The sequence below is a fragment of the Notechis scutatus genome, chromosome 3, assembly GCF_049901735.1.
Source record: "Notechis scutatus isolate UNSWTSFEM ecotype Mainland chromosome 3, rNotScu1.2, whole genome shotgun sequence".
Lineage (NCBI taxonomy): Eukaryota > Metazoa > Chordata > Lepidosauria > Squamata > Elapidae > Notechis > Notechis scutatus.
The window spans coordinates 84,007,941-84,033,129 of NC_142011.1; the positions used below are offsets into that span (position 1 = coordinate 84,007,941).

A 25,189-nucleotide genomic window follows, 5' to 3' on the forward strand; every position below is an offset into this window, starting at 1 on the left:
AACATAAATTTATAGCACCTTTCATGCAATGAAAATCTGATTTTACTTGCTACCTAAGTGGGGTGCTTAACAGATGTAGACTTTGTATGGATTTTTTTTTTAAAAAAAGACTTACTATGTTTTTCCCCTTTTCTTTTACAATGTATCCATTTCTAACACAATTATCTATGCATTTTGTTCTTTTTCCTTTTTTTGCTGCTATTATTATTGTAAAAACAATAAAAATAAATAGTGAATTAAATATAGCTTATGGTGAAGCATTGAAAGTAATATGTAAGTTTGTAAAGTTCCAGAAGTTTACCAGAATGGTTACCTCTAATTCTTATTCTTATTAATACTTTTGACAGAGGTATGTTTCAGCTTCATGGAATTTTAGCCTCAATATACACTTGACTATGAAGTACAAAGGTAAAGAATATCAGTAGAAACTGATTTACATAAACTAATTTATCCAACTTGTGGTCGTGAAAGATATGCAAAGGGACAAAACGTTATTAGATGAGACCAACTATGGATCAGTCATTAGTTAAATATCTATGGATATTCTCAGTTGTTCAGGTCCATGATTGTCCCAAAGGTGCTTTTTCAACTGGACTTCTTGTTTTTCTTTGAAGATGTTTTGCTTCTCGTCCAAGAAGCTTCTTCAGCTCTGACTGGATGGTGGGGAATCCAGTCAGAGTTGAAGAAGCTTCTTGGGTGAAAAGTGAAACAAGGAAGTCCAGTTGTTTCCTGAAAAAGCAAGAACAAAAAGGAAGTCCAGTTGTTTCCTGAAAAAGCACCTTCCGGACGATCAGACATTAGGCTAATGGAATTCTAGAAAACAGGAATTCTTAAGACCAGCTAATGAAAGGAGGCTCTAAATCAAGTGAGTCTGCAGAATCTATTTTTGTTAACAGAAACTGTCCTACTATAACTTACTGATAATGATGGTGTCCTGGAAACATCACAATACCCAATTTTTGAATTTCTTCAGAGATCTAACACCCCTGTCCAAACCCCAGTGTTATCTCTTAATTTAGAGTGGGAGACAGAAAAATACTGATATATACATAGTATAGTTTCAGGAACGAACTGAAAGGATATGACTGTTACTACCACTCAGATTTGATTAGATTTACGCTATGCTCCTCCTCTTGCCTTCCCAACATTAGATCTCCAAGGTTCATGAGTCAAATAAGAAGTGCTTCATTTCTGCCTAGCAGAGATTCAAAACATGCAAAATGTTTTTAAAGGTGGACTCTTTCGTGGACCAGTGACCATGCTTACCAGCTGCTAAAGAAACACAGCACTGTTCTTTTTCTCCCATAATCTCATTCAGCCTATACGGAACATTCTTTAAGGCAGGAGACAGAGGTGGCAAAGATGGATATTTCCCAATTCCACACATCTGGACTGAGCCCAAGGAAAGATGTTTAACAAACGTTGAACCATTCTGAACAAAGCTGTAATTAAAGCAACACTATTTCAAGGCCATAAATTTTCTGGTACCAAGGCCGCAAAAAAGCACTAAAGATACAACAATAAAACAAAGTACAAAAGATAAAAAGTATAAAAGTGTAACAGGAAAATCTATGTAATTAAAAAAATCGGTGACATTAGAATTACACAGAAACTTCAGTTTTCTGGATCTTGATGCAATGGACTATATTTCTGCTGTGATTTACATTGTTTGTGTAATCATGTCAAATTAAAATTTATATTAATATATATAATTTGCATAATATTGTAATTATAAGCACAACTGCATGATAATGTTATCACAAAAACAACACAAATATATGTGATGACCTCTTCTATGCCATGCTAATGTATTAAGATATTTCCAATTTGTTCATAAAAAGTCTTTTACTGTAATTAGAACCTTGGCAAAAACAATGTATTTTTGTCAATTTCCTAAAGGCCGGAAGAGGGTGCGAAACACACATCATCCTTGGACAGAGCATTGCATAACCACACCTCCTGTGTAAGATAGCTAAACCTCTGGCAATGTGTAAGGGATCAAAGGATCCTCTCATTTAAGTACCTGGGCAGGTTCATACTAGGTGACCCAGGCACCCAGATAATCAGGCTAGAAGTCATTTAAGGCTTTAAAATCCAGCACCAACTTTTAAACTGTGCCTGATAATCAGTAAAATTCTTTCAGTGAAAGCAGCATTTTATATTTGTACCTGCCACTAATTAATAGCCAATAAGTGGATGGATACCTGATTGACTGCTGCAATTGAGGCCTGACAGTTAGGAATCAAAAAAACAATCCCAAATTGTGAAGCCGCTAGAAGGATAACAGATTCATTGGTCTCATGGACATTATTAGCTCATTAATCATGAACAATATACTGCCGTTAACTGATTACATCAAATAAAATGTATGAATGAGCTATTACTTATTAGTCATCTTGCAGTAAACTGACATTCTGTATCAACTGAAACACATTAATTTCAAGTGCGGATGCATGCATACACATTCGACTAAGCGTTACCAGGCGAAAATTAAGAGATGACTTAGATATGTGTAAATTGGTTTATTTTACTTTAATTAATATAGAGCAGCGGTCACCAACCGTGAGAAAATTTTGGTGGGCCGCAGAGAAATCTCGCCCCCAGAGCACCCCCCCAAAGCAATTAATCCAGGCTGCGCAGAAACACAAGGCTGCGCCGCCCACATGACCCGCAGGAACCCTCCCCACCCACTCACTCCTTACCCGGTAAACTTGCCTGCTAAATTTCTATTTTTCCTTTTTCTGACCATCATCTGTTCTGCTGTGCCAGGAGATTTAGATTAGCTAGGAAGCAGAAAATGGTTGGATTTCTTGCTTTCTAGCTAGTCTTTAGATCTTCAGCTCTGCTTCCCTTAGGACTGAAGGTTTGTTTGCTTGCAAGCAAATTCAGTGCAGACTCATAGCAAGCAAATTTGAGAGACTGAGCTAGATGATGGCAGATAGATAGATCACTGAATGATTCTGTGAGCAACTCAATCTGCCTGCCTGCTTTGCCTGGTTTTGGGTAAAAGTTGTTCTTTTTTAAATAAAAAAAATCAATATTTACATGCATGGTGTGTTGTGAGTTAATTTTGTGAGTTTGCTTGCTAGCAAATTTTATGAGTTTGCAAGCAAATTTTATGTGACAGATTGAGCTAGCCAATAGCAGATAGATAGATCTCTGAATGAATCTGTGATTCTGTGAGCAACTCAATCTGCCTGCCTGCTTTGCCTGATTTTGGGTAAAAGTTGCTCTTTTTTATAAAAAAAATTCAATATTTATATAAATATTTGTAATATTTACATACAAGCCATGCCCAGCCAGTCACATGGCCACCAAGCCACACCCACAAATTAGGCCATGCCCACAGAACTGGTTAGTGGTCCCTGGGATCTAAAATTATGAGTTTGGTGGTCCCTGAGGTCCAAAAGGTTGGCAACCCCTGATATAGAGAATAAAGGAAATAATTTTTGAATGCAGTCAAGATTACCCCAGTGGCCATAATGAGTCACCCTGTGCTTTTAAAGAAAAACAGATGAAACATTTTGTGCTTGACACAACTCAGCAATATTATGTTCCAGCTTTCTACAGCTATACTAATAAAAACATACCTGGACATCTGTTTCCAAACCAAGTCAAGAAGTGTAGTATATGCACCCACTAATATGGCATCAAAATAACATGGAATGAGATAACGGGGGACCCGCTTCAAGTAGATAAACATTGCTTTCAGCCACTTCCCAACCTAATAGTTGAAGGAAACAAACAGTAGTACTAAATTTAAAACTGTGATTAATAACAAGTGCTGAAAGTTATGTTAATCCTTGTTAAATAATTGTGCAAGGCTTCCCAAATAATGTGTTAGCTTTCAAGTTTAAAAGAAGAGCTCATCAGATAAGTTAATATATAACAAATGAATATCTGTTTATAAAGATAATTATTTTTGCAAAGTTTAACTTACATCAGAGCAAGTTCCAGCACGAGAAATTAAGCGATTGCTCACATAGTCAATCATCCAATCTCCAGCTCTCAAATTACCACAGAAAGGATGGCCCAAGTCATTATTTGGTCGTATTTCTGCCATCACTGACATTATTCCTGAGGATCCACAGAAATATAGTTTTATAATACAGGTCATAAGAACTGACATGCATCATCATGTTATTTATTTATATGCCTTCAATCAGAGGTGTCCAACCTTGGCAACATTGTGACTTGTGGATTTCAACTTCCAGAATTCTCCAGAAGTCCACAAGTCATAAAGTTGCCAAGGTTGGATACCCCTCCTTTAAATTATGATCCATATTGAGATTTCAAAAATTAAAAACAAACAGCTTTGAAACATATTTCTGAAAACAGTAAAGATCTAAATTTAATTAAAAGAAAAATAAATTAGGATGTTTATATATAATTAAAAACATCCTTCTTTTAACAGTGTATTACGCTGCCTTCAGCCAGCCTACAAACCCATATAAAATTCTGAATTCTAAGGTGTGGGTTTGAAAATATTCTGCAAAATTTTCCTATATTCAGACATGACAACAAAAAAGGTCATGGCTCTTAGACTTATGTCTGAATTTCACCAGTTTATACTTGTGATTTATGAGAATCTATCAAACAGAGATATAAATCACAGTTGGAAGTTATTTTGAAAACTCACAATTTAAATGTACACACATTTATAGTTAGTTTGAAAAGTTTAAATAATCAGTAATATATCATTCTCAACAGAACAACTAGGATTTACTACGTGTTAGCCCAGTAGCTTTGGTTAATATCCTAGTATTCTTCTGTTTTTTTAACTTCTAGAGATCCTAGAAACTGAAAACTAAAACAGGATGGAAGTATTATCAAGTATTGATCAAACAAGATTGCAATTGATTTTATTGGATATATTTTACTTATAGCATGATGTTACATGAGGTAACATGAGGTAACTTTTTTCTGGCCCCTGAATCTGTGATCTAGATTTTTGACAGTTTCTGCTATTTTGAAATTGAAACATTCAAGAACTATAACACTGGCTTTAAAATAGGCTTGATGCAGTTCAAAAGCAACACTTTAAAATGTGTAGACTTAATGTATTTTTAAAAACAAAACCCCAAATTCACTCTCTCTCACACACAAAAAAGGGTGGGAAAAATCAGACAAGTCCCTGTCCCTTCTCATCCAAAAAAGTGTGGGCCTTGGCTAAGAATAAAAGCATACAGAAAGTTGAAGTTTGAAAGGGAATAAAGATATATTAATTATAAATTAGTTTGAGACAAAAATATGTAGATTTCCACCTTGAAGGCCTGCATATTTAAGAGGTGTCCAGTTTGGTATGTCATAACATCCTCCACCATCTTCTTGTTCTTCTGCATCACAACGATACAGTAGTTGATTTAGGTCTGCCAATGTTAATTTTGATGCAATACTGAGAAGAAGAAAAAAGAAATTAGCTGTTACAAGCATACAAAAGTGGTATGTATAATGTAAGACCTACAGGTAGTTCTCAACATGACTATAATTGAACTCAGTCATGTTGTTGTGGTCATGTCAAGGCATCACATCACTGGACCTGAATTTTCAACATGTTTTGCAGTGGTCATTAAGTGAACACCATGGTTGTTAAGCAAATCAGTTTTCCCCAATGGGCAGCTTTTGCCAGAATCCGGAAGTAAACATCAAAACTAGTTAAAATGGTTGCAAATTGAGATCCTGTGGACACTGCAACTGGTTGTAAAGGTGAAGAGTTTACAACAAATCGCCCTAGCCAACTCACCACTGTGAGGAACAAGAGTTATATTAGTATCAAAAAAATAGTGGAATGGAATCATTAAAGATAGGATGCCAAAAGAAAGACAAAATGAAATGTGAATAACAAAAATTAAAATTATTTTTTACTTATTTTAAATAATTACATTGAATTGTTGAATTGTCTGGCAGCGAGTTGTTCTGTAGCGAGTTGGCTGTGATGAGTTGGCTATGGTGAGTTGTCCCATTCCATGTATGTGTCTGTGTGTCTGTCCTAACTTCAAAAATGGGGGATAACCAACTTTTGGAGGGTTTGTCACAACTTTGAAGGGTTATTAAGCAATTGGACTTAAGTCAAGAACTATATGTTGCTACATAATATCTAGGCCATGGTTCATAATAAGCCCTAAGATGTGGTGAGGATGCATTCAAGATGTAAGTATATTGCTGAGATCTCCAAGAATTCTCTCACCAAGTTTTATTCAGCTCTTATTAAGGGCTGATTATAGCTTGTCCATTGGAGATGCAGAAAGTGAATCTTATTTTGTCATTCTAAAATACACATTTTGATTTATCCAGCTAAATTACGGATACATATTATAATTCAATCATTCTACAAGGGAGAAAATAATGTGGCAACCATATACTTATATTATAAATATTGCCTCTTGCACTACAACTCCAAAAATATAATCTCTAGCTGTTATTTGCTCAGGGAGAAAATGCAAAAAAGAGGTTTCCTCTTAAACTGAATTTGGATAGATAGATTTCCCAAGCTTACTGCAGGGAGAAGGGAAGATTAAATTTCTACTCCCTCCCTGCTGTGATCATATGTTGGATGAATACATCCTACCAGTGACATTTAATGAAAAATACCCACATCTCTTACGCACAAGTGTGATGACACATTCACCATAATATGTAGTTCAGTCTTAAGAGACAATAACATTCTTTGAACAAGATTGGCAAGAAGTCATTGCTAAGCACACTAATGCCAAAGTCTGAATCATCTGAATGAGATTTCCTTTCAAGAAAGTGTGCACAGAATGTCTTGGTAACCTTTACCTCTTTCTCTAAGTTCTAAAGTATTAATGGCCAAAAAGTAAAATCACACAACAGATGCAAACTCAATGTAAACTGCTTCAAACTTGATTGCAGAAAGTACGACTTCAGCAACAGAGTGGTCAATGCCTGGAATGCACTACCTGGCTCTGCTGTTGCATGCTCTAACCCCCATTCCTTTAACCTCAAACTAACCACTATTGACCTCACCTATCGGGCTTCCTCGGCGACGCCATACTAACGAACAGAGTGAAGCCCAACACATACCTGGGGCAGGGAATCCATTCCGAACCCCAGAGGTCTGTAAGGGGCGTGCATACGTGCACCATCGTGCCTACCGTCCCTGTCCTATTGTCCCCATTTATTCATACTTATTTCCTGTATTCTTATTCATGTTTATACTTATATCTATTATCTTGTAAGCGATTGACAAATCAAATCAATCAATAAATAAAATATTTATTGCCAAACGTGCTATCTTCTTACTAATTCCTCATGATTGTTTTGAACAAAGGACAGGTCTGCAGAGCAAGCAAGGGAGACATTTGTGTAACTTTACCTCTTTTTGTTAAGTTTCAACATAGAGACAAACTTACATTGAAAAGGGGGTTTTCAGTATAGCTTCTGAACAGTCATCAGGCAGACTTCCAGATTTAAAGTGAGGACTGAACTGGATTAGATGATTACGAAGTACTCCCACAGCATCTTGTGCCTTTGGATCAAGGCTAACTCTACAATATTACCACCAAACAAGAGATGTTAGTCTTCCATTCCAATAAACTCCATAAAATCCATCAAATATTTTCTACAATAGGTAGAAATAATTGCTATTTACCTAAATATGATCACGCTCCCTGGTGTAAGGTTTTCAAATTCTATTTCCTGAACAAATTCATTAGGACCTTTTGTGGCAATTGAAGCTTGTTTTATTATTTTACTTTCCTTGAGCTAACAAGAGAAGAATAACAGCTGAAATCAGGTAACTTAAAATTTGGGAGAGAGAAAGAGAGACACAGAGAGAGAGAGTGTGTCTGAGAGAACTAACCTGTATGTGTTCTCGGAGTTCAACTGTATACTCAGGCAACCCATTGATTGTATGATCGTCCTTTTTATAAGGATTTGCACTTCTCTCAACAGTCCTAGCTTCAAGAACTACTTCTTCAATTTTGCCTATAGGAACAGTAAGAAAAAAGCAGCTATTATGCCACATTACAATTAGTAGAGGACAAAGAGTAATTGCCAAGCATACAGTATATGAGTACTTTACTATTCATTAGCCATAATGCAAGATTGTCTGATGTTAGTTTTAAGAAGTTACTTAGTACCAACGAGGAGGAATTATAGACTCTACCCAAGATTTGAGAGATGTGGTTATTACTGAACTCCAAGTCAAGAACAGAGCTAAGGATTGAAGATCATATGAATCCTATTCTATGTTATTTGGCATACATTCATATCTTGCAATAGCAAGAGCACTTAGACTTATATACCACTTCATATTGCTTTACAGCTCTCTCTAAGTGGTTTACAAAGTCAGCATATTGCCCAATAACAATCTGGGTCCTCGTTTTACCGACCTCGGAAGGATGGGAGGCTGAGTCAACCTTGAGCCAGTCAGGATTGAACTCCAAGATGTGGGCATGTTAGCTTGCAATATTGCATTCTAGTCACTGCGCCACTACCGCTGTAACTGCAAAACATTATTTTTCTAATGTCACATTGTTCTTTTTATCCTCCTTTACATTCATTCCATGTTCAAAATATGTACAGGTAGTCCTTGAGTTACAACAGCTCTGTCATGACCCTGTTGGAGACTGACTCTGAGGGTGAGGAGGAACAGCCGACAGGGAGTGGAGGTGTGGCTCCGGAGGTTGTGGAGGAGGCTGGGAAAGGGCAGAGGCCGGCTGGGCAGTCAGAGGAATACCTAGGCCTATCCCCTCTTCATCCTAGGGCACGCAGGGAGGAACGGAGAAGGCTTACGGGAGAGGAAGTGGCCATGATCCCCCTCATTGGCTGAAGCTGGGGGGAATAGTATAAAGGAGGGGCGTTTAAAACACAGCGTTGCTAGAAGCAAAGCATGTTTTATTTATGGCTGAGGTTTAACTTGGTTGGCGTTCTTCCAACAGACTGTGCCTTGTTATCTTCTTAAAATTTGTAATTAATTATCCTGGTCTGTCGTGGAAATTCCTTTAGTGCAGTTTGTTTTGGTTTTTTATTTCTTCGTTATCTGTTCTTTGAGTTTGGTCTGTACTTTTCTTTCTTTTGGGAGACTATTTTGGAAAGAGTTTAATCTCCAGTTGCGAACAATTGAACAGTGAGGGCAAGTTGGAGGCATTAAAGGAAATTTATTTACGTTTGGGAATTTATTACGTGTGTGCTGCTTCCCAGGTCATCACAAGTTCATTCAGTGACCATTCAGTTACAATGGCACCGAAACAAGTGACTTATGACCATTTTTTCACACTTATGACCTTTGCAGCAACCCCATGGTTATGTGATTCACATTCAAATGTTTGACAACTGGTTCATATTTAATACGGCTGCAGTGTCCTGCGGTCATGTGATTACCTTTTCAAACCTTCTGACAAGCAAAGTCAATGGGGAAGCCAGGTTCACTTAATAACCCTATTGCTAACTTCACAACTGCAGTGATTCACTTAACAAATATGGCAAGAAAAGTTGTAAAATGGGGCAAAACTCACTTAACAAATTTCTCACTTAGAAAGGTAATTTTGGGGCTCAATTGTGGCCATAAGTCATAGACTACCTGTATTTATTTCAAATATGCTGGAATAGTATCAACTTATCATTAACAAGCAGCAGTAAAATAATCAAATAAGGAATGATTCTATTTTAAGCTGTCCCAAAGGTCCACCTTCTCTTACGCTTTTAGAGATATTCATATATTACACCCACACACATACATACACACACCCACACACACACACACACACACCCTGTGGTTTACCTCACTTCTATATCATCTGATTACATGATGCAACCTGTCATGTAATGGGCAATGTAACTATTTTGGCTTATATATACTTGCTCAATACCGCACTGTTAAAATTTTAAATTTTAGATACTAACGTATTTCTCCAAAGGATGCTCATCTAAATATGGTTGATTCATGAGAAATCCAAGTATCAAAGATATGACATCTCAGTAAGTTGCCTCAATGTACTAAAATATCTGTACTGAATACAGGCAATCCTCACCTTATAACCAGGGGTGGGATTCAATCCCAGCAACCGGTTCACTGCCCAGTTGCTGGGTGGGCGCGGCCTTGGTGTGCATGGCCTACCGGAACTTTTGGGAGGGCTGTTTTTCACTTTCCCAAGGGTCCAAAGGCTTCCCTTGGGCATCTGGGAGGGTGAAAATTGTGGCGTTCGGAAAAGACTGAGCTGAAGTCTTCACTCCGGTCCGTGTTTCCAGCGGGAACACAGACCGTTCCTATTGGCTGATGCCATTTGACAGCCGGCTATAAAAGGGAGCTGTCAAACGGCATCAGCTGTTGTCCGCCAGCTGGCTGCCTTGTTAGCACGGCAGCCGCGGCAACCCTTTATTGTTACAATAAAGTAAAAGCTGAAGTTCGCTCCGTGTTCGCCTCAGGTTATTCTGCCGCTCTACAACACTGGCGACGAAGGTGGGATACATATAAGAGGCAACCGGGCAAAGAATCGCTGAGCGAAGTCACTACAAAAAGAGCCGAACTCACTACCAAGCTGTATGTCACTTTAAGAGCTTACTGTCACTATTCGCGAGTGCGAATTTCAACTTTCCTCGGAAGATCCGGCACTGCTGAGTCGAGATGACTTCGAACCCTGCATTCCCGCCTTTCAGACCGACAGCAGAAACATGGGAATCCTACAGAAACCGATTTGACTGTTTCCTAGATGCCATAGACCTCGCTGACATTTCCGACCATAGGAAAAAGTCCTACTTTTTTAAGTTTTGTGGAGCCACAGTGTTTGACACTGCTACGGCATTATTGGCTCCACGTTCAATTAAGACTGTTCCATGGGAAGAATTGCAGGAAATTCTTTCCAACCACTATTCCCCTAAGCCATCCCGAATTGCCAGGCATCATGCTTTTAGGAGATGGATTCAGGCTGAGGGAGAGACTATTAGTGGGTACATGGCTGCCCTACGAACAGCTGCCTTGCATTGTGGGTTTAGAGACTATCTGGAGGACATGTTATTAGACCAACTAGTTTGTGGAGTCAGGGATTTAAGGCTACAAAGGCGTCTATTGGCTAAAGGGGATTTAACCCTTAAATTAGCAATTGAAGAGTCTCAAGCTGCTGAACTATCAGCACTTTCAGCAGCAGAAATTCAGGGAAATCCAATTAGCCAGAGCAGCTCAGCCATCCATTACGATGAAGCCTCCACAGAAGAAGGCTATGAAGAGGCTAATGATGTAAATCGCCTCAGGCAGCAAAAAAACAGTCAAAGGGAGAACAGGCCAAACCCCAATCTACCTCCACAGCCTCAGCCCATTTGTCTAAGCTGTGGGGGAAACCACCTCAGGGCATCCTGCAAGTTCAGGAATGCCATTTGTCTAAAATGCCAGAGGAAGGGTCATTTAGCCAGGATCTGTCAAGCAGGAAAGACTTTTGCCCAAAAGCCTCAGACAACCCAACATTTCCAAAAACAAGTTGAAGACTGTTTTACCTGCTATCAAGCCAAGCTGACTAACAAAGGCTCTAACAAAATCAGTGTTTTTGTTTCTATAGAAGGGAAACCTTGCAGGATGGAGGTTGACACAGGCTCAGCACTGTCCATCATCTCCTGGAGCACCTTGAAAAAGCTACTTCCCAGAATGGCTAAGAAGAATCTTCTCGGCTGCCAGTTAACCCTACGTGACTACCAAGGCAGAACCATCCCAGTCATCGGAAAAGGCAAGTTTTTTGTTCAATTTCAAAATTTTAAAGGTCACTTGCCTTTAGTGGTAGTGGATGGTGCCCTCCCTAGCCTGTTGGGGTTAGACTGGTTCCCTGCCCTTGGCCTCCATATAAGCGGAATCCACTCTATTACAAATGCTGAAGTGGACGCCTTGTTTAATGACTATGCTGATGTGTTCAGCGAGGGGCTGGGCTGTTATTCAGGAACCCCAATATCTTTCAACTTGGACCCTCAGGCAGTACCAATCCGTTTAAAGCCTCGAAGGGTACCTTTTGCAATCCGCCCCAAATTAGACATGGAGCTTGACAAATTAATTAAACAGGGTGTATTAGAGCCTGTGGAGTTCGCAAAATGGGAAACCCCAATAGTGACACCCCTGAAGAAAGATGGTAGTGTAAGAATCTGTGCAGATTACAAGACGTCATTGAATAAATATTTACAAATCAGCGCTTATCCAGTCCCTGTTATCCAGCACCTACTACATTCTTTTGAGCCAGGAACCATTTTCGTGAAATTAGACATGTCACAGGCCTATCAACAGTTCCCTGTTGATGACACAGCCGTTGAACTACAAACTATTGTAACGCACAGGGGCGCTTTTAAATGTAGGCACCTCCAATTTGGCGTAAGTGTGGCCCCAGGGATTTTCCAATCTTTAATGGAAAGACTTCTTCAAGGATTACCAGGTGTAATTCCGTATTTTGACGACATTTTAATATCTGCCCCTGACAAGTCTCAATTACTGCAAAGAGTCAGAGGAGTCCTCGATCGTTTCAGGAAGCATGGTCTTAAGCTAAAAAAAGAGAAGTGCACTATTGCCACCCCACAGGTAGAATTTTTGGGATACAGAATTGACGCCTCTGGTATTCACCCAATCGAATCCAAAGTAAGGGCTATTCATGAGGCACCCACACCAACTAACAAAACTGAGCTCCAGGCCTTTTTAGGACTTCTTAACTTTTATGCCTCATTTTTGCCACATAAAGCTTCCGTTGCAGAGCCTCTGCACAGACTCTTGGATAACCAATCCCCCTAGCACTGGGGACCTAAGGAAGCCCATGCTTTCCGTGCAGTCAAGTCATTGATCACATCCGATTCTGTTCTGATCCAATTTAATGAGCATTTACCTTTAATTTTAGTAGCAGATGCTTCTCCTTTTGGCATAGGTGCCGTTTTAAGTCATAGGCTGCCTAATGGTTCTGAGGCACTACAGCCAAATTGACAAGGAGGCTTTTAGCTGCAGTTGCTTCTGTCAAAAAATTCCATGAGTTTCTATATGGACACTATTTCAAGTTGGTTACGGATCACAAGCCTCTGTTAGGCCTTCTGTCAGGCGATAGACAAACTCCTCCGATTTTGTCTCCAAGGATGACCAGGTGGACTTTATTTCTGGCTGCCTATTCCTATACACTGGTTCATCGAGCTGGCAAGAGTCTCTGCCACGCTGATGCTCTTAGTCGCTGCCCCCTGCCTGTTCCTGTGGAGGATCCTGCACCAACTAATGCTGTGTTCCTGATCAACGATCTCAAACTTCCCATCACCGCCCTTGATATCGCTGCCCACTCTGCCAGGGACAAGGTAATCGCCCAAGTCCTTGACTGGGTGGGAAGTGGGTGGCCTGCAATTCCTTATGCCCCCAAATTCGTGCCTTTCAAAACTCGCCAGCAAGAACTGTCTTCTTTGCAAGGCTGTTTACTTTGGGGAACTAGGGTAGTTATCCCTTCCAAGTTGCAAGCCTCAGTTTTAAAGGTCCTGCATGAAGGGCATCCCGGCATTGTCAGAATGAAAGCCCTAGCTCGCAGTTATGTATGGTGGCCGGGCATGGATGCTCAGATTACAAGTTGGGTGAATGCTTGTCAGCCATGCCAAGTTACCAGACCTGCTCCACCCACATCCACTCCAGGCAGGTCCCGGGTGCATATTGATCTGGCTAGCCCCTTTCATGGGCGTACATTCCTGGTGATGGTTGATTCTTTTTCTAAATGGGTAGAGCTGACCTTGATGACCACCACAACTTCAGAAGCCGTCACTAAGGCTCTATCAAGGATATTCACTACCCATGGCCTCCCTGACACTATCGTGTCTGATAACGGCCCCCAGTTTACTTCCTGTGAGTTTGAGGTCTTCCTAGCTAACCTGGGAATCAGGCACGCACTTACAGCTCCTTTCCATCCTGCCAGTAATGGCCTGGCTGAAAGAGCAATCAGATCTGCTAAGGAGGTCCTGGAAAGGCTTGGGCCCATAGATTGGCACTCTAGGCTTGCTAAGTATCTTCTAACCCAGCACACGACTCCCTGTGCCACCACTAATAGGTCCCCAGCTGAACTTCTCATGGGTAGACGTCTGAGGACTACTTTAGACAGACTCCATCCATATTATGCCCCAGTCACGCCCCTAGGATCAAATAGCCAGGCAAGGGAGTTCACTGAAAATGGCCAGGTCTATGCCCGGAATTATGCGGGACACCCTTTGTGGATGCCTGGGCAGATTGTGGCGGTAACCGGTCCTAAGTCTTACAGGGTCCAACTGCAAGACGGGCGCATCTGGCGCCGCCATATTGATCAACTTAGAAGGCGTTGGAGTTCGTCTGCAGATGGCCCTCAAGACGTTCCTGCAACAGAGAAACTGCCGGTGCCCAAAGAAACTTCCTGCGAATCTAACAGGAATGCAAGCCTACCTGAGCAGCCATCTGTCCCTCGCCCAGAGACGCCTGAAGCCGAGACGCCAGCTTCGTCGGCACCAGAAGTTGCCCAACAAGCAGAAAAGTTCCTTCCAGCAGCAGCTTCATCAGAACCTAGAAGATCTGGCCGCCTGCGCAAGCGCCCGAGTTATCTGAAGGACTACGCATGCTCCCTTTCTGGGGGAAAGGAGTGTGGAGTTCGGAAAAGACTGAGCTGAAGTCTTCACTCCAGTCCGTGTTTCCAGCGGGAACACGGACCGTTCCCATTGGCTGATGCCGTTTGACAGCCAGCTATAAAAGGGAGCTGTCAAACGGCATCAGCTGTTGTCCGGCAGCTGGCTGCCTTGTTAGCGCGGCAGTCGCGGCAACCCTTTATTATTATTATTGTTACAATAAAGTAATAGCTGAAGTTCGCTCCATGTTTGCCTCAGGTTATTCCGCTGCTCGAAAACAGGCTCTGGAGGCCCTCCAGAACCTGGAAACAGGCCTGTTTTCCGGACTTCCAGAAGGCCCGTTTTTCTCCCTCCCAGAGCCTCTGCGCAGACCCTGAACTTACCTGCATTGAAAATGGGCTGCGTGGAAACTCCTGAGAGAGGAGGGGTGAGGTGGACAGGGCCAGTCGGTTGGTTCAAATACCTGTTCGGTGAACCAGATGCAAATTTAACATCCGGTTCACCTGAACCAGTCCAAACCGGTAGAATCCCACCCCTGCTTATAACCATTTGTTTATCTCCTGTTCTAAGTTACAATGGGACTAAAGACTAAAAAAAAAGTGACTTAACCAGTCCTTGTGCTTACAACTTTTACAGCATCCCCACAGTCAAGTGATCAAAATTTGGGCACTTGCAACCAACATATCTTTACAAAGGTTGCAGGATTCCAGGATTATGTGACTGCCATCTTCCCAGCCATCTTCTGACAAGCTAAATCAACGGGGGAAGCCAGATGCGCTTAACAGCTGCGTGATTCAATTAACAACTGTGTGGTCTGCTTAACAACCGTGGGCAAAAAGGTAAAATTGAGTACGATTCACTTAATAACTGCCTTGTTTAGCAATGGAAATTCTGGGCCCAATTGTGGTAGTAAGTCAAGGACTAACTGTTGTAAACCAGCATATGTGTCTGTCCACATGTTCCTGAGAGATGGCTCATTTATTCCAAGCACTCTAGGAAGAAGGCTCATACCGCATAAGAGGGCCAACCATTAATACTGCCCGACAGTGTTGTGCCAGCTGCTAGACTTGCTGGAAGAACAGAAGAGAGAAGAAACCCCAGCTTGGGGATTGATAAGGTTACCTGGAATACACATTTGGGGAACTTCTTGGCTATAGGAGGAAGTCTTGGGGTTTCTGAAAGCTGTTCGAGAAACAGCCACAACAGACTGGTGTGTATTAGGGCAATGTCTGGTCACAGCCACAATATCTTCATCAACTTGGTCTACAAACACCTAAAATGTATTTTGAGAAAAAAAAATAAGACGATGGGTATATTTTAAATTAATACTACTCATATTGCAATTCTCATTTAGGGCACCTTAGGGTAGGTATCACAATTTTTAGAATCTACGAACAAGAAGATATTGAAAGAGAGAAAGGTAGTGAGATACCCAATCAGAAGAAATATTTATATACTTAGTTAATCAATAGCATCATTTTGAATTTCAGCTTTAAATGAACATTTAGAATCTTATTCCTTTAACTAAGATTGTAAGAATTCTCTTTCATATAACTTGTTCCTAGTCATGGAAAAGCCAATTACAAGCTTTCAAATAAATAAAATAATCATAATTCATTCAACATTGACAATCTATTTCTTGGTTTTCTTTCCTCGTAGATGAAAAAAAATTTGGCAAAGCAAAAAAAAACAAAACACACCAAATAAATCAGGTTTCTGGTTTCCAGTCATGACTGTAATAAGCCAACCAGTAGACAAATAATTGTGGACTTAAATTATTTTGCTGATGATAATGAACTATGGTAACATAAATCTGTTCATCTTATTAGCTGACAACTACTTTATAATTCAGTCCACTATATGCAAACAGGGCATCAACCCACAGTGCCTGGCTCAACTTTTTCCATTATGCCATCTCTCCTAACCACAATACAAGCTGACCCAGTTCTTGCCTGATTAAAACCTTTAGCTCCCAGCTCTTGGTGTAATCTGTTCATAGCTAGTCTTCCTGCTATAATTCCAGTCTTGAAATTAACTTCACCGGGATTTAACTGTGTTACTGCTGGATTCCATTTTGCATAGAATCTTTCTTCAGAGACCACGGATATCTGCCAATAAATGGAAAAATAGCAGTTCATCATTTTTTCCATGCTCAAACAATTTCTACAGACATATTGTACGTGTTTCAATATTTAAAACTTTTCTACATTGAGGCTTTCAGGTTGAGCCCTCCTCGCTGACGGACCGTAGATTGCGACTGTCTGCAGCTATGGTCCGTGCTCTTTCGTTGGAGAGCCCCGATCATTGCGATTAGGGGCTGAAGCTGCCTTGGAGGGGCGGTGGAGTAAGGGGAAGCCGCAAGCCAGGTTGAGGGGAGTTGCATCTCCCCTGCTGGGCTTGGTCTTTTCCACCCGAAGACGACTGAAGCATTGGTCCAAAATGGCCACCCCGAAGAGGAGGACTCAGCTGGACTAAGATTTGTGCAGGAGTGAAGAAAGAGGTGGATAACATCTGAGCCGGGACAATTGGGTGAAACAACTAAGCAAAAGTATCCCAGGATTAAGGTAACATCGAACTTTTAAGAAAAGAAAAGTGAGTGAAGGAAATACAAAGGGACAGGAAAAAAATAAGAAAATATTTTTGACAGCTAAGCGGGGCTTCGAACTGGGAAAGGAAGAAGCCGGAACTACAGACTTAATTAAATTGGACTAAAATATTTTGGCAATAAAAAGGCATAAAATAAAGCTGAACTTAAGACTGTCAAAAAATAATAATAATAAAATTTACAAATTGGAGACTGGATTGTGTTGGAATATTGAAGTTCAAAAAACTCTAAATAATAAAATAGGAGGAAAAGGTGAAGACTTTGTATAACAGAGAGTGCCATCTTCTGGATAAAAACTTAAACCCAAACAAAAGGGAAATCATCCTGCTTCTGTATGAACTTGTGTCGATATAATGTTAAAGAAATATTGAAACAAAGAAAGAATTTTAGAAAGTGAAAGTGGAACCCAGAATAAAGAAAGAAGCAAGGAAAGACTGCCTGTGGGATTGATTGATGTTTTTGGTATAGACCCTGGGTTGGAACAATTGAGAATTTTAGAAAATTTGAAGAAGAAAGAAAGTAAAAGTGTTTTTTGTGGACTTCAACGATTATACAATATAAGAGTGTGTAATGATGATATCTTTTCAGGAATTAAGAATGGAACTTAAAAATATGAGAGAATTACAACAGGAAAGAGGCGAATCATTTTGCTCTGTGTTAGAAGAAATGGAAAGGGCGATTGAAGAACAAGAAGAAAGAACTTCAGAGGAGGAGGAGTCGACTCAAGGAGAAGCCATTTTAAATAGACAATTAAAACAAAGAACACTACAAAGATGAGGGGAAAGAAGGAAGGCTAAAAAGTTGAGATTTAAGAAGGTAATCAAAAAGGGGAATACCTGTGAAATCAGGAGAGGTAGAAAGGCGCAGCAGAAAAGGGGAAACGAAGATATCAAGAAAGAGAGGGATATAAATTGGAATGAGAAAAGATATGGAAAAAAGAAGGGGAGGAGAGGCAGTAAGAAACAGGTGCAGGAAATAAAGAAACACGGAAATAGTAAAATGATGAAAAGAAATTGTTTTTTTCAGAGATAATGGTTGATGAATTAGAAGGGGGATTCTGCAGGGTGACAAGGGATAACAAGAATATATTTGCAATTAAAATACTTAGAAAATAGGGTAATATAGATTATTAATGGAGGGATAGATACTGATAACTCTTATTAGATGAATATACATTTTTATTTTTATCTTTAAAAGAAAAGTTAAGGTCTATTGAAGATATTGTAATAATTGAAATGAATGTGAAGATGTTTAAAAATGAGGTCGGTATCGGTGAACAGGAATTAAATAGTCAATCATTCCCTTTTATTTTATTGAAATTAGAAATAAAATTAAGGGGGGGAAATATATTGCGGAATCCAAATGAAAAGATGTAATGATTATTATTGTAACTACTTAAAAATAAAGGTTTATTGGGAATTAAGATGAGGGATTAAAGGTATATTTTAACCACTGAGGTGTCACACTCAAAGCAGTAAAAGGGGGGAAACCTATGCTTGTTTCTTTTTTATTTTGTGTTAAAACTTGTATTAATCTAGAATTTATAGAAAGAATGTGTGATGGAAAGAAAATATGACAGATTAAAGAACTATTTAAATTAATAAGCTAATACAGACTATTAAAAGGAAGGAAAGACATTGGTAACTTTTTTTTATTAGGCAAACAGATATTGTTATTTTTTGTTTTTAAAATAAATATCAAAGGATGATACTTGAAATAATTGAAATGAAATGAAAGGATGTTTGGATTGAGATTAATCTAAGAGACTAGGATTAAATTGCTTGTTTTTCTCCTTTCTGAAAGTTTGGAATGGAAAAGGTAATAATAGAATTAAGTATGCATATATGAATGTATAACTATTGTCATATTTGTATGTAAAAGTGATGACCCGGAAATATGTTGTCCACTAAAAAGAGCTTTTTGTTTTTATGTGAAAAACTGAATAAAATTTGTTAAAAAAAACAAACTTTTCTACATTGCTTCTTATAATTTAAAAGACAATTATAATTTTTTTAAAAGTTCAGCTAAAAGTCAGGAGCTTTAACATACGTGAAAAATGTTTCTAATCAATAAAAATTGCTTTTGCTTGACATTGACAACTTGAATGCTAATTATTTCACTCTGAAGAATAGCCATTTGGCCTGTGACTTTAGATTGATTAAATTATGAAGTGCTGAAACATAAGAATAAATACTCTGTGGAGTCCTTGGTGGTCTCTGAGCTTGGTTGTTTTCTTGGAGAATGTAGTCTAGTGTCTAATGTTGTTTTCAGTAGAGTTGTAGTGGCGCAGTGGTTAGAATGTAGTACTGTAGGCTAATTCTGCCTACTGCCAGCGGTTTGATCCTGACCAGCTCAAGGTTGACTCAGCCTACCATCCTTCCGAGGTCAGTAAAATGAGGACCCAGATTCTTGTGAGCAATATGCTGACTGTAAATGTCTTACAGAGGGCTGTAAAGCACTGTGAAGCATTATATAAGTCTAAGTGCTATTGCTATTACAAACCAGGTAACATTATCAAACGTTACATCTTACGTATAACATCTGATGATGGTAATGAAATGTCTATAAGAAAACAACCAAGCTCAGAGAGTACCAACGACCCCACAGTTCAACCCTGAGCTGTAAATATTCTCTTCTATAAATACTCTTTCAAGTATTTGTGTCTAAAAAGTTTGAGTTTTGATAAGCACTAATAGTTTTATTTTTTCCCAATAATAGCAATTTTATATTAATAGTTTTATTTTTATGTACTTATAACTTAGGCACAGGACCAACATTCTGACTTGTTTATGAATAAGTCATGAGTGAGGCTTGTAGGATTGGTTAAACAATCTGAGTGAGCAAGACCTGTTCTGATCAAGGCTTCCTGAGACCGTAATTAAGCACACGTTTAGTCCTAACAACTCAGTCTCTCGAGATAAGCACCCACCTTCATCTCCTTTGAATTGCTGCCAACAACTAAAGTGCCAAAGTTACTATAAAAAAACCAAACGAAGTACAAAGTCCACACAGAGCTTCAAGGTTTAATCTGAACAGAGCGAACGACATTCCTGTCCCTTTGCACTTCCTTTATATCTTATGGGAGGAGCAATCACCTCTAAGCCTTACTCCCGAGTCGCCCCTTTTGGCTTAACTGCTCTTGCCTTCTGGCAGCTCTGCGCGCATGCGGACTGGGAACAGGCTCCCCTTGTTCCTCTGCCTTGCTGCTATCAGATTCTGGAGGCTCCGGAGTCAGCACATAACTCCCAGATGGCCCTGGTCCCATCTCTGTGTCAGACGCAGATCCCTCGTCCGAGTCCTCCCCAGACTCCAGGACTGGCCCATGTTCCTCCCCACTGTCTGATTCTGCTGCCGTCTCCGCAGGCTGCCGGCGGACCACAACAAGACCAATCAAAATAATGATCCCTGCCTGCTGTACTAAATCTTGAGAAATGTCAGAATTCAGTGCATATCACACTACAGTAATATAAACAAGATATTATTGGAACCTGTATCAACACCGCTTGATCATCCCAAAATGTACAAGGAGTGCATTGTTTAAAAACACACCTGATGTGGCACTAGTTCATCGTATCCTCTAGTGCTTCCTGTAGCACAGCAGGCCATGGAAACGATGGTTGAGCTGGGAAGGGCATCATAAGCAGATCGATGCTAGCAATAAGAAATAGGGATACAAAGGTCAAAGCAGTTCTGAATTCCAGCAAATCCCTCTTTCTGCTCTAGGCCTCGTGCTCCATCCTGGGACATTTCCTTAAGATCTTCACGACACTTGGGAGGAGAAGGAATCCCATAACAATAAAGTTATAAAGTCATGCTGATTATGAATAACAGGATTTAATCCAATGCATTGAAGGATGTGGGTTAAGAACGGCTGCCATGTGTAACATATAAAAAAAGCTGAACACTAGAAAAGAAGTGAAGGTGAGGTAATTTATGTTCATGACTGCATGCCATCCATCATAGCACGGAAAATAAGCCAACTTGCTGTCCTAAAGTTCCCTCAATCGGTGTAATTTTACTAATGCTGATTTATAAATTTGATACACAGGGAAAGTACCCAATGGAATGCAGGAATAAGGTAATAGGCTCTGGCTTTCATATATCTCATTCATGTGAGACTTAAGACACACTATTTTCTGCTTCAGTTCACATGATATATCCTATTTATATGCAAAATAAAGGAGATAAACTCTTAAGCCCTGGTTCACAGAAAATTGTGTACACTGGAAATCTAGAATCAACAAGGCAATCTATTCCAGGCTCCAGATCAATTAAGAAATACAGAGCTACACCATTTTCCCAGAGGACTGTCCAGCCTCTGTTTGAAAAAAAAAACCACAACAAAATAGCTGTCTGCATTGTTTATTTGCTACAAGCAGGAATTCCTTCCTACAGAAAAAATTCACAGGCTATTAAAAAAAAGATCTAGGAATCAGAGGGAAGGCTAAAGTAAAACTTCTTACCTAGAGTTCTATATAAAAGTTCCATCTGTTGGTCTTTTAATTAGGGCAAACTATTTGGACATGTGGTATCATACAGCTTATTAAGCAGGAAGAGGCAAGAGCCCCAGGAAAAGAGTGCAACATACTACTGGAGAGGGAGGGGATGCAATGGGCAAGTGCTGGGGAGTGTGTGGAGGTTGTTGGGTACAGGCCACAAAGTGTGAGTGTCTGGCCACACTCAGGGTAGACATACACTACAGAGTGAGACAAGTGCTACGGACATGAGATCTCTGGAATCTCGTAGTCCATAGTGAGGATCCTTGGGGGAAAAAGTGGCAGAAATGAAAGTCCCACAACTGACTTTGTTTATGGGAAGCTGGCAGGGAAATTCACAAATGAAGAACATATGATTGCATCTAACCCTCCCATTACACTGCATAGTATTTAACCTTTAAGTGTGAGCTGGTTGTCAAGAACCCAAATTGTAACCACTTGATCATCGAGATGATGTGAAGGCCAGAACTTTGGGGACCGGTCATGGGTACCACTCGTTTAGCGCTATTTTAACTTTGAAAGATTGCTGAATGAGTTTTGATAACCTGAAAACTATCTGTATTTTGCATTCAACATTAAGTCATAATTTTTAGTATAAAATTAAAAGTCCATTCATTTTAAAATAGGATTATGTCTTTATTACGAAGGAATCAAAATATGGATTATACTACTCAATGCGTAATATTTATGAGATCTAAGTTACATCTTGAACAACTAGAGAGCTTTATAGTGCCAATGCTTACCTGAATTGGACATTCATTATCATGTGTTATGTCCATGAAGAGTGCATGTGCGATAGCAGGTGTTAAAGGCCTCAAACGTGGCTGGACGAAAGATCCAACAGGTTCTCCACCAAAGCGGTAGACTAACCTGCCCTCCTCATGGCTATTGTAGGCACTCATTGCTTCTGCAGAACAACAAAACCAACCCCTTTAAATGAGCATTGATTGGTAGATGCATTCATCGGAACGTGAAATTTTCAGAACGTATTAAGTCATGTTAAAAGTCACTCAGACCATAAAACCCAATTTGTAATCACAGCCAACAGAAACATGTATTCCACATAGATCATATGGAAGCTCTGCTTGAGTCCCAAAACATGCACAATCCAACACCTATTTAAGTCAGTGTATGCTATGTTTATAATTTTCCTGGCTAAATGATTTAAAGAACAATAAAATATCTTTTTGATGGCATTTCCACGTTGGGCATAACTGGTAGTGATGCAGGACTCCATGCACACTATTTTGAAGTTAAAATCCATGGGTATTGGAATGATAAAAAAGGCATTTGAGTAAGCCTAAAGTCTTGTAGTCTAACATGATTGTATTTATTAAACACAACTATCATGCACTTTAATATATCTCAAAAGCAACATAGAGTCTCTTGATCATCTTAATCAAATGACTGATAATGTGCCACACCCCTCCCATTTCCTATCCTATCAAGCATTTAGCAATGTCAACATGAAGCTTAAATGTGATTAATTCCTTAACCCTTGAGTTATTTTTAAAATAATAAAGGCAGGACAAAAATCAGATGAATGAATGAATGCATGAATTGAAATGAACAAATACATACATACTTAAGCAGGCTTTGCCTTTTTCAAGCCTTCGTTAATAGTGAATGTGGCACAGTTCCAATATATCCTAACTGCTATAACATGTTTTACAAACCATGTTAAAATAATGCCTTATAATCTGTGAATATAGACAAGTATCTTACCTGACCAAGCATCTTATTCCTTATCTTTTAGCCATGATTAGGGAGATAAAGCACGTAACATCTGCACCAACCCAATATATGTTGTTCATATGAGATGTAATACAACATTTATACAAAGTTATCTCCCTATTTATTATTTTGTTGAGCTATGAGAAAGTGGTAATTACTAATTCCATCTTCTTCTAATTTTTATCTATAATTATGATGAAACAATACTGTCGTGTTTATAAAAAAAAGGAATGCAAACAAAAATTTACATGTTCATGTCTTCACTCACAGCAAAATCATGCATAGTAAAAGACTAAATAAAACAGCAATTTAAAGCAAGCCTACCTCTTATTAAAGAACTAATGCCCAATTTATTCACAAAGATATTGTCCAGCTCTTCACTTCCAGTGAACAGTTCAGCCACTATATACAAGTTGGGCCGTAATTTTCTAGCTGTGTCCATCATATACTGCAAGAAGCATAGCCAAGGAAGCCATAGATAGGAAAATGCAGAACAGCAGGAAAAAAAAGAATGCAAAGCTAGGCATGGATTTGGAGATCAGGGGAAAACGCCATGCGGCAAAACCAAATTAGGAAGCCAAAGATTTAAAGAACCAAAAAGATTTAGTTATGAAGATTGAAGAAAGTGAGCCCAAGACAAGGAATGAAGAATGAGATGGAAGAGAAAAACCAAAAGGAGACAGGGTAAGGGGTTTGAAATTGGCCCAGGGTACAAGAATAAATACAAATGAAAAGACAAAATTAGTTCCACGTAGAGATTTTGACTTTATTATAAACACAGCAATCCTGCAACAAACCTTTCAAGCATTTTTTTAAATGGTACCTCTAATCAGACTGGTAATTCCTAGGCGGTTGACAAAGACATTGTCAATGATCTCGCTGCCAGTGAAGAGTTCAGCTATCACATAAAGATTAGGTCTGACTGACCTGGCTGCTGCCAGCATTTCCTATAGATTGTAACACATTTTCTTTTTTTAAAAAAGTGCCTTCTTACAGCACAGGCTTTTCTAACAAATATAGGGCATCCGTTCCATTATTCTCTAATTACGATGGTTTTCATAATAATAATAATAATATGTAAACATCGTAAAAACATATAATGGGAAGAATGTTAGAGACATCATTCTGTATGTAGTTTTTTTATTCAAACGGTGCAGTACAGGTAGTCCTCATTTAACAACACTGATCCAGTGACTTAAAACTTGTGACAGCACTGTACAAATGGTACTGATGACCCATCTTTGAAGTTTTGACTATTCCAGTGTCCCTCAGTCACGTGATTATAATTTGCGATGTTCCCTGCCAGCTTCCCTCAATGGGAAAGCTGAAAGGAGTGATCAAATGAGGTCCTTGCTTAATGACCTGCAGTGATTCACTTATCGATGGTAACTGGGGACTTCCAGATCTGCCACTGCTAAGTGAGGCAATCATGCCATATTGCTGATCTACAGAAATTACAGTCCCACTTAATGTCATTAAGTGAGGATCACCTATACGGTATAATATAGTATTCTAGCTATGTTTAAAGTTAACCAGTCTTAATTTACATGCCAAGGTCAAATTCTGCTTAACCTTAATCCTAGTTAGTATTGAAATGAACATTTTCATTAAATAACTTGCATCTTGCATCCTACTTCTTCATAAAAAAAAAATCAGCAGCAGCATCCCTATTTATTCCAACAATAACCAAATAAACTGAGAGTCATAACCCATCATCATCTATTGAGCATCATCCACTAAGCCATGATGGCACAGAGGTTAGAATGCAGTACTGCAGGCTAACTCTGCCCATTACCAGGAGTTCAACCCTCACCGGTTC

The 25,189-nt window shown here is 39.3% G+C and overlaps 1 protein-coding gene across 3 annotated transcripts in view; it reads right to left on the minus strand.

Annotated features, from left to right (window-relative positions):
- The window catches only part of AGL (amylo-alpha-1,6-glucosidase and 4-alpha-glucanotransferase), a 66,738-nt gene that overhangs the window by 23,374 nt on the left and 18,175 nt on the right, over positions 1 to 25,189 (minus strand). For 2 of the 3 annotated variants that reach the window (XM_026674092.2, XM_087960612.1), the window contains exons 13-24: positions 23,695 to 23,818; positions 22,380 to 22,543; positions 20,690 to 20,791; positions 16,488 to 16,643; positions 15,658 to 15,808; positions 7,823 to 7,947; positions 7,613 to 7,725; positions 7,374 to 7,508; positions 5,265 to 5,395; positions 3,941 to 4,077; positions 3,591 to 3,724; positions 1,267 to 1,442 (exon numbers count right to left, since the gene is read on the minus strand). In XM_026674092.2, the coding sequence (XP_026529877.2) occupies positions 1,267 to 1,442; positions 3,591 to 3,724; positions 3,941 to 4,077; positions 5,265 to 5,395; positions 7,374 to 7,508; positions 7,613 to 7,725; positions 7,823 to 7,947; positions 15,658 to 15,808; positions 16,488 to 16,643; positions 20,690 to 20,791; positions 22,380 to 22,543; positions 23,695 to 23,818 (1,648 nt within the window). Of the gene's footprint in view, positions 1 to 1,266; positions 1,443 to 3,590; positions 3,725 to 3,940; positions 4,078 to 5,264; positions 5,396 to 7,373; positions 7,509 to 7,612; positions 7,726 to 7,822; positions 7,948 to 15,657; positions 15,809 to 16,487; positions 16,644 to 20,689; positions 20,792 to 22,379; positions 22,544 to 23,694; positions 23,819 to 24,193; positions 24,318 to 25,189 lie in introns of all 3 variants that reach the window. The other variant, XM_026674094.2, reaches the window with a different exon arrangement.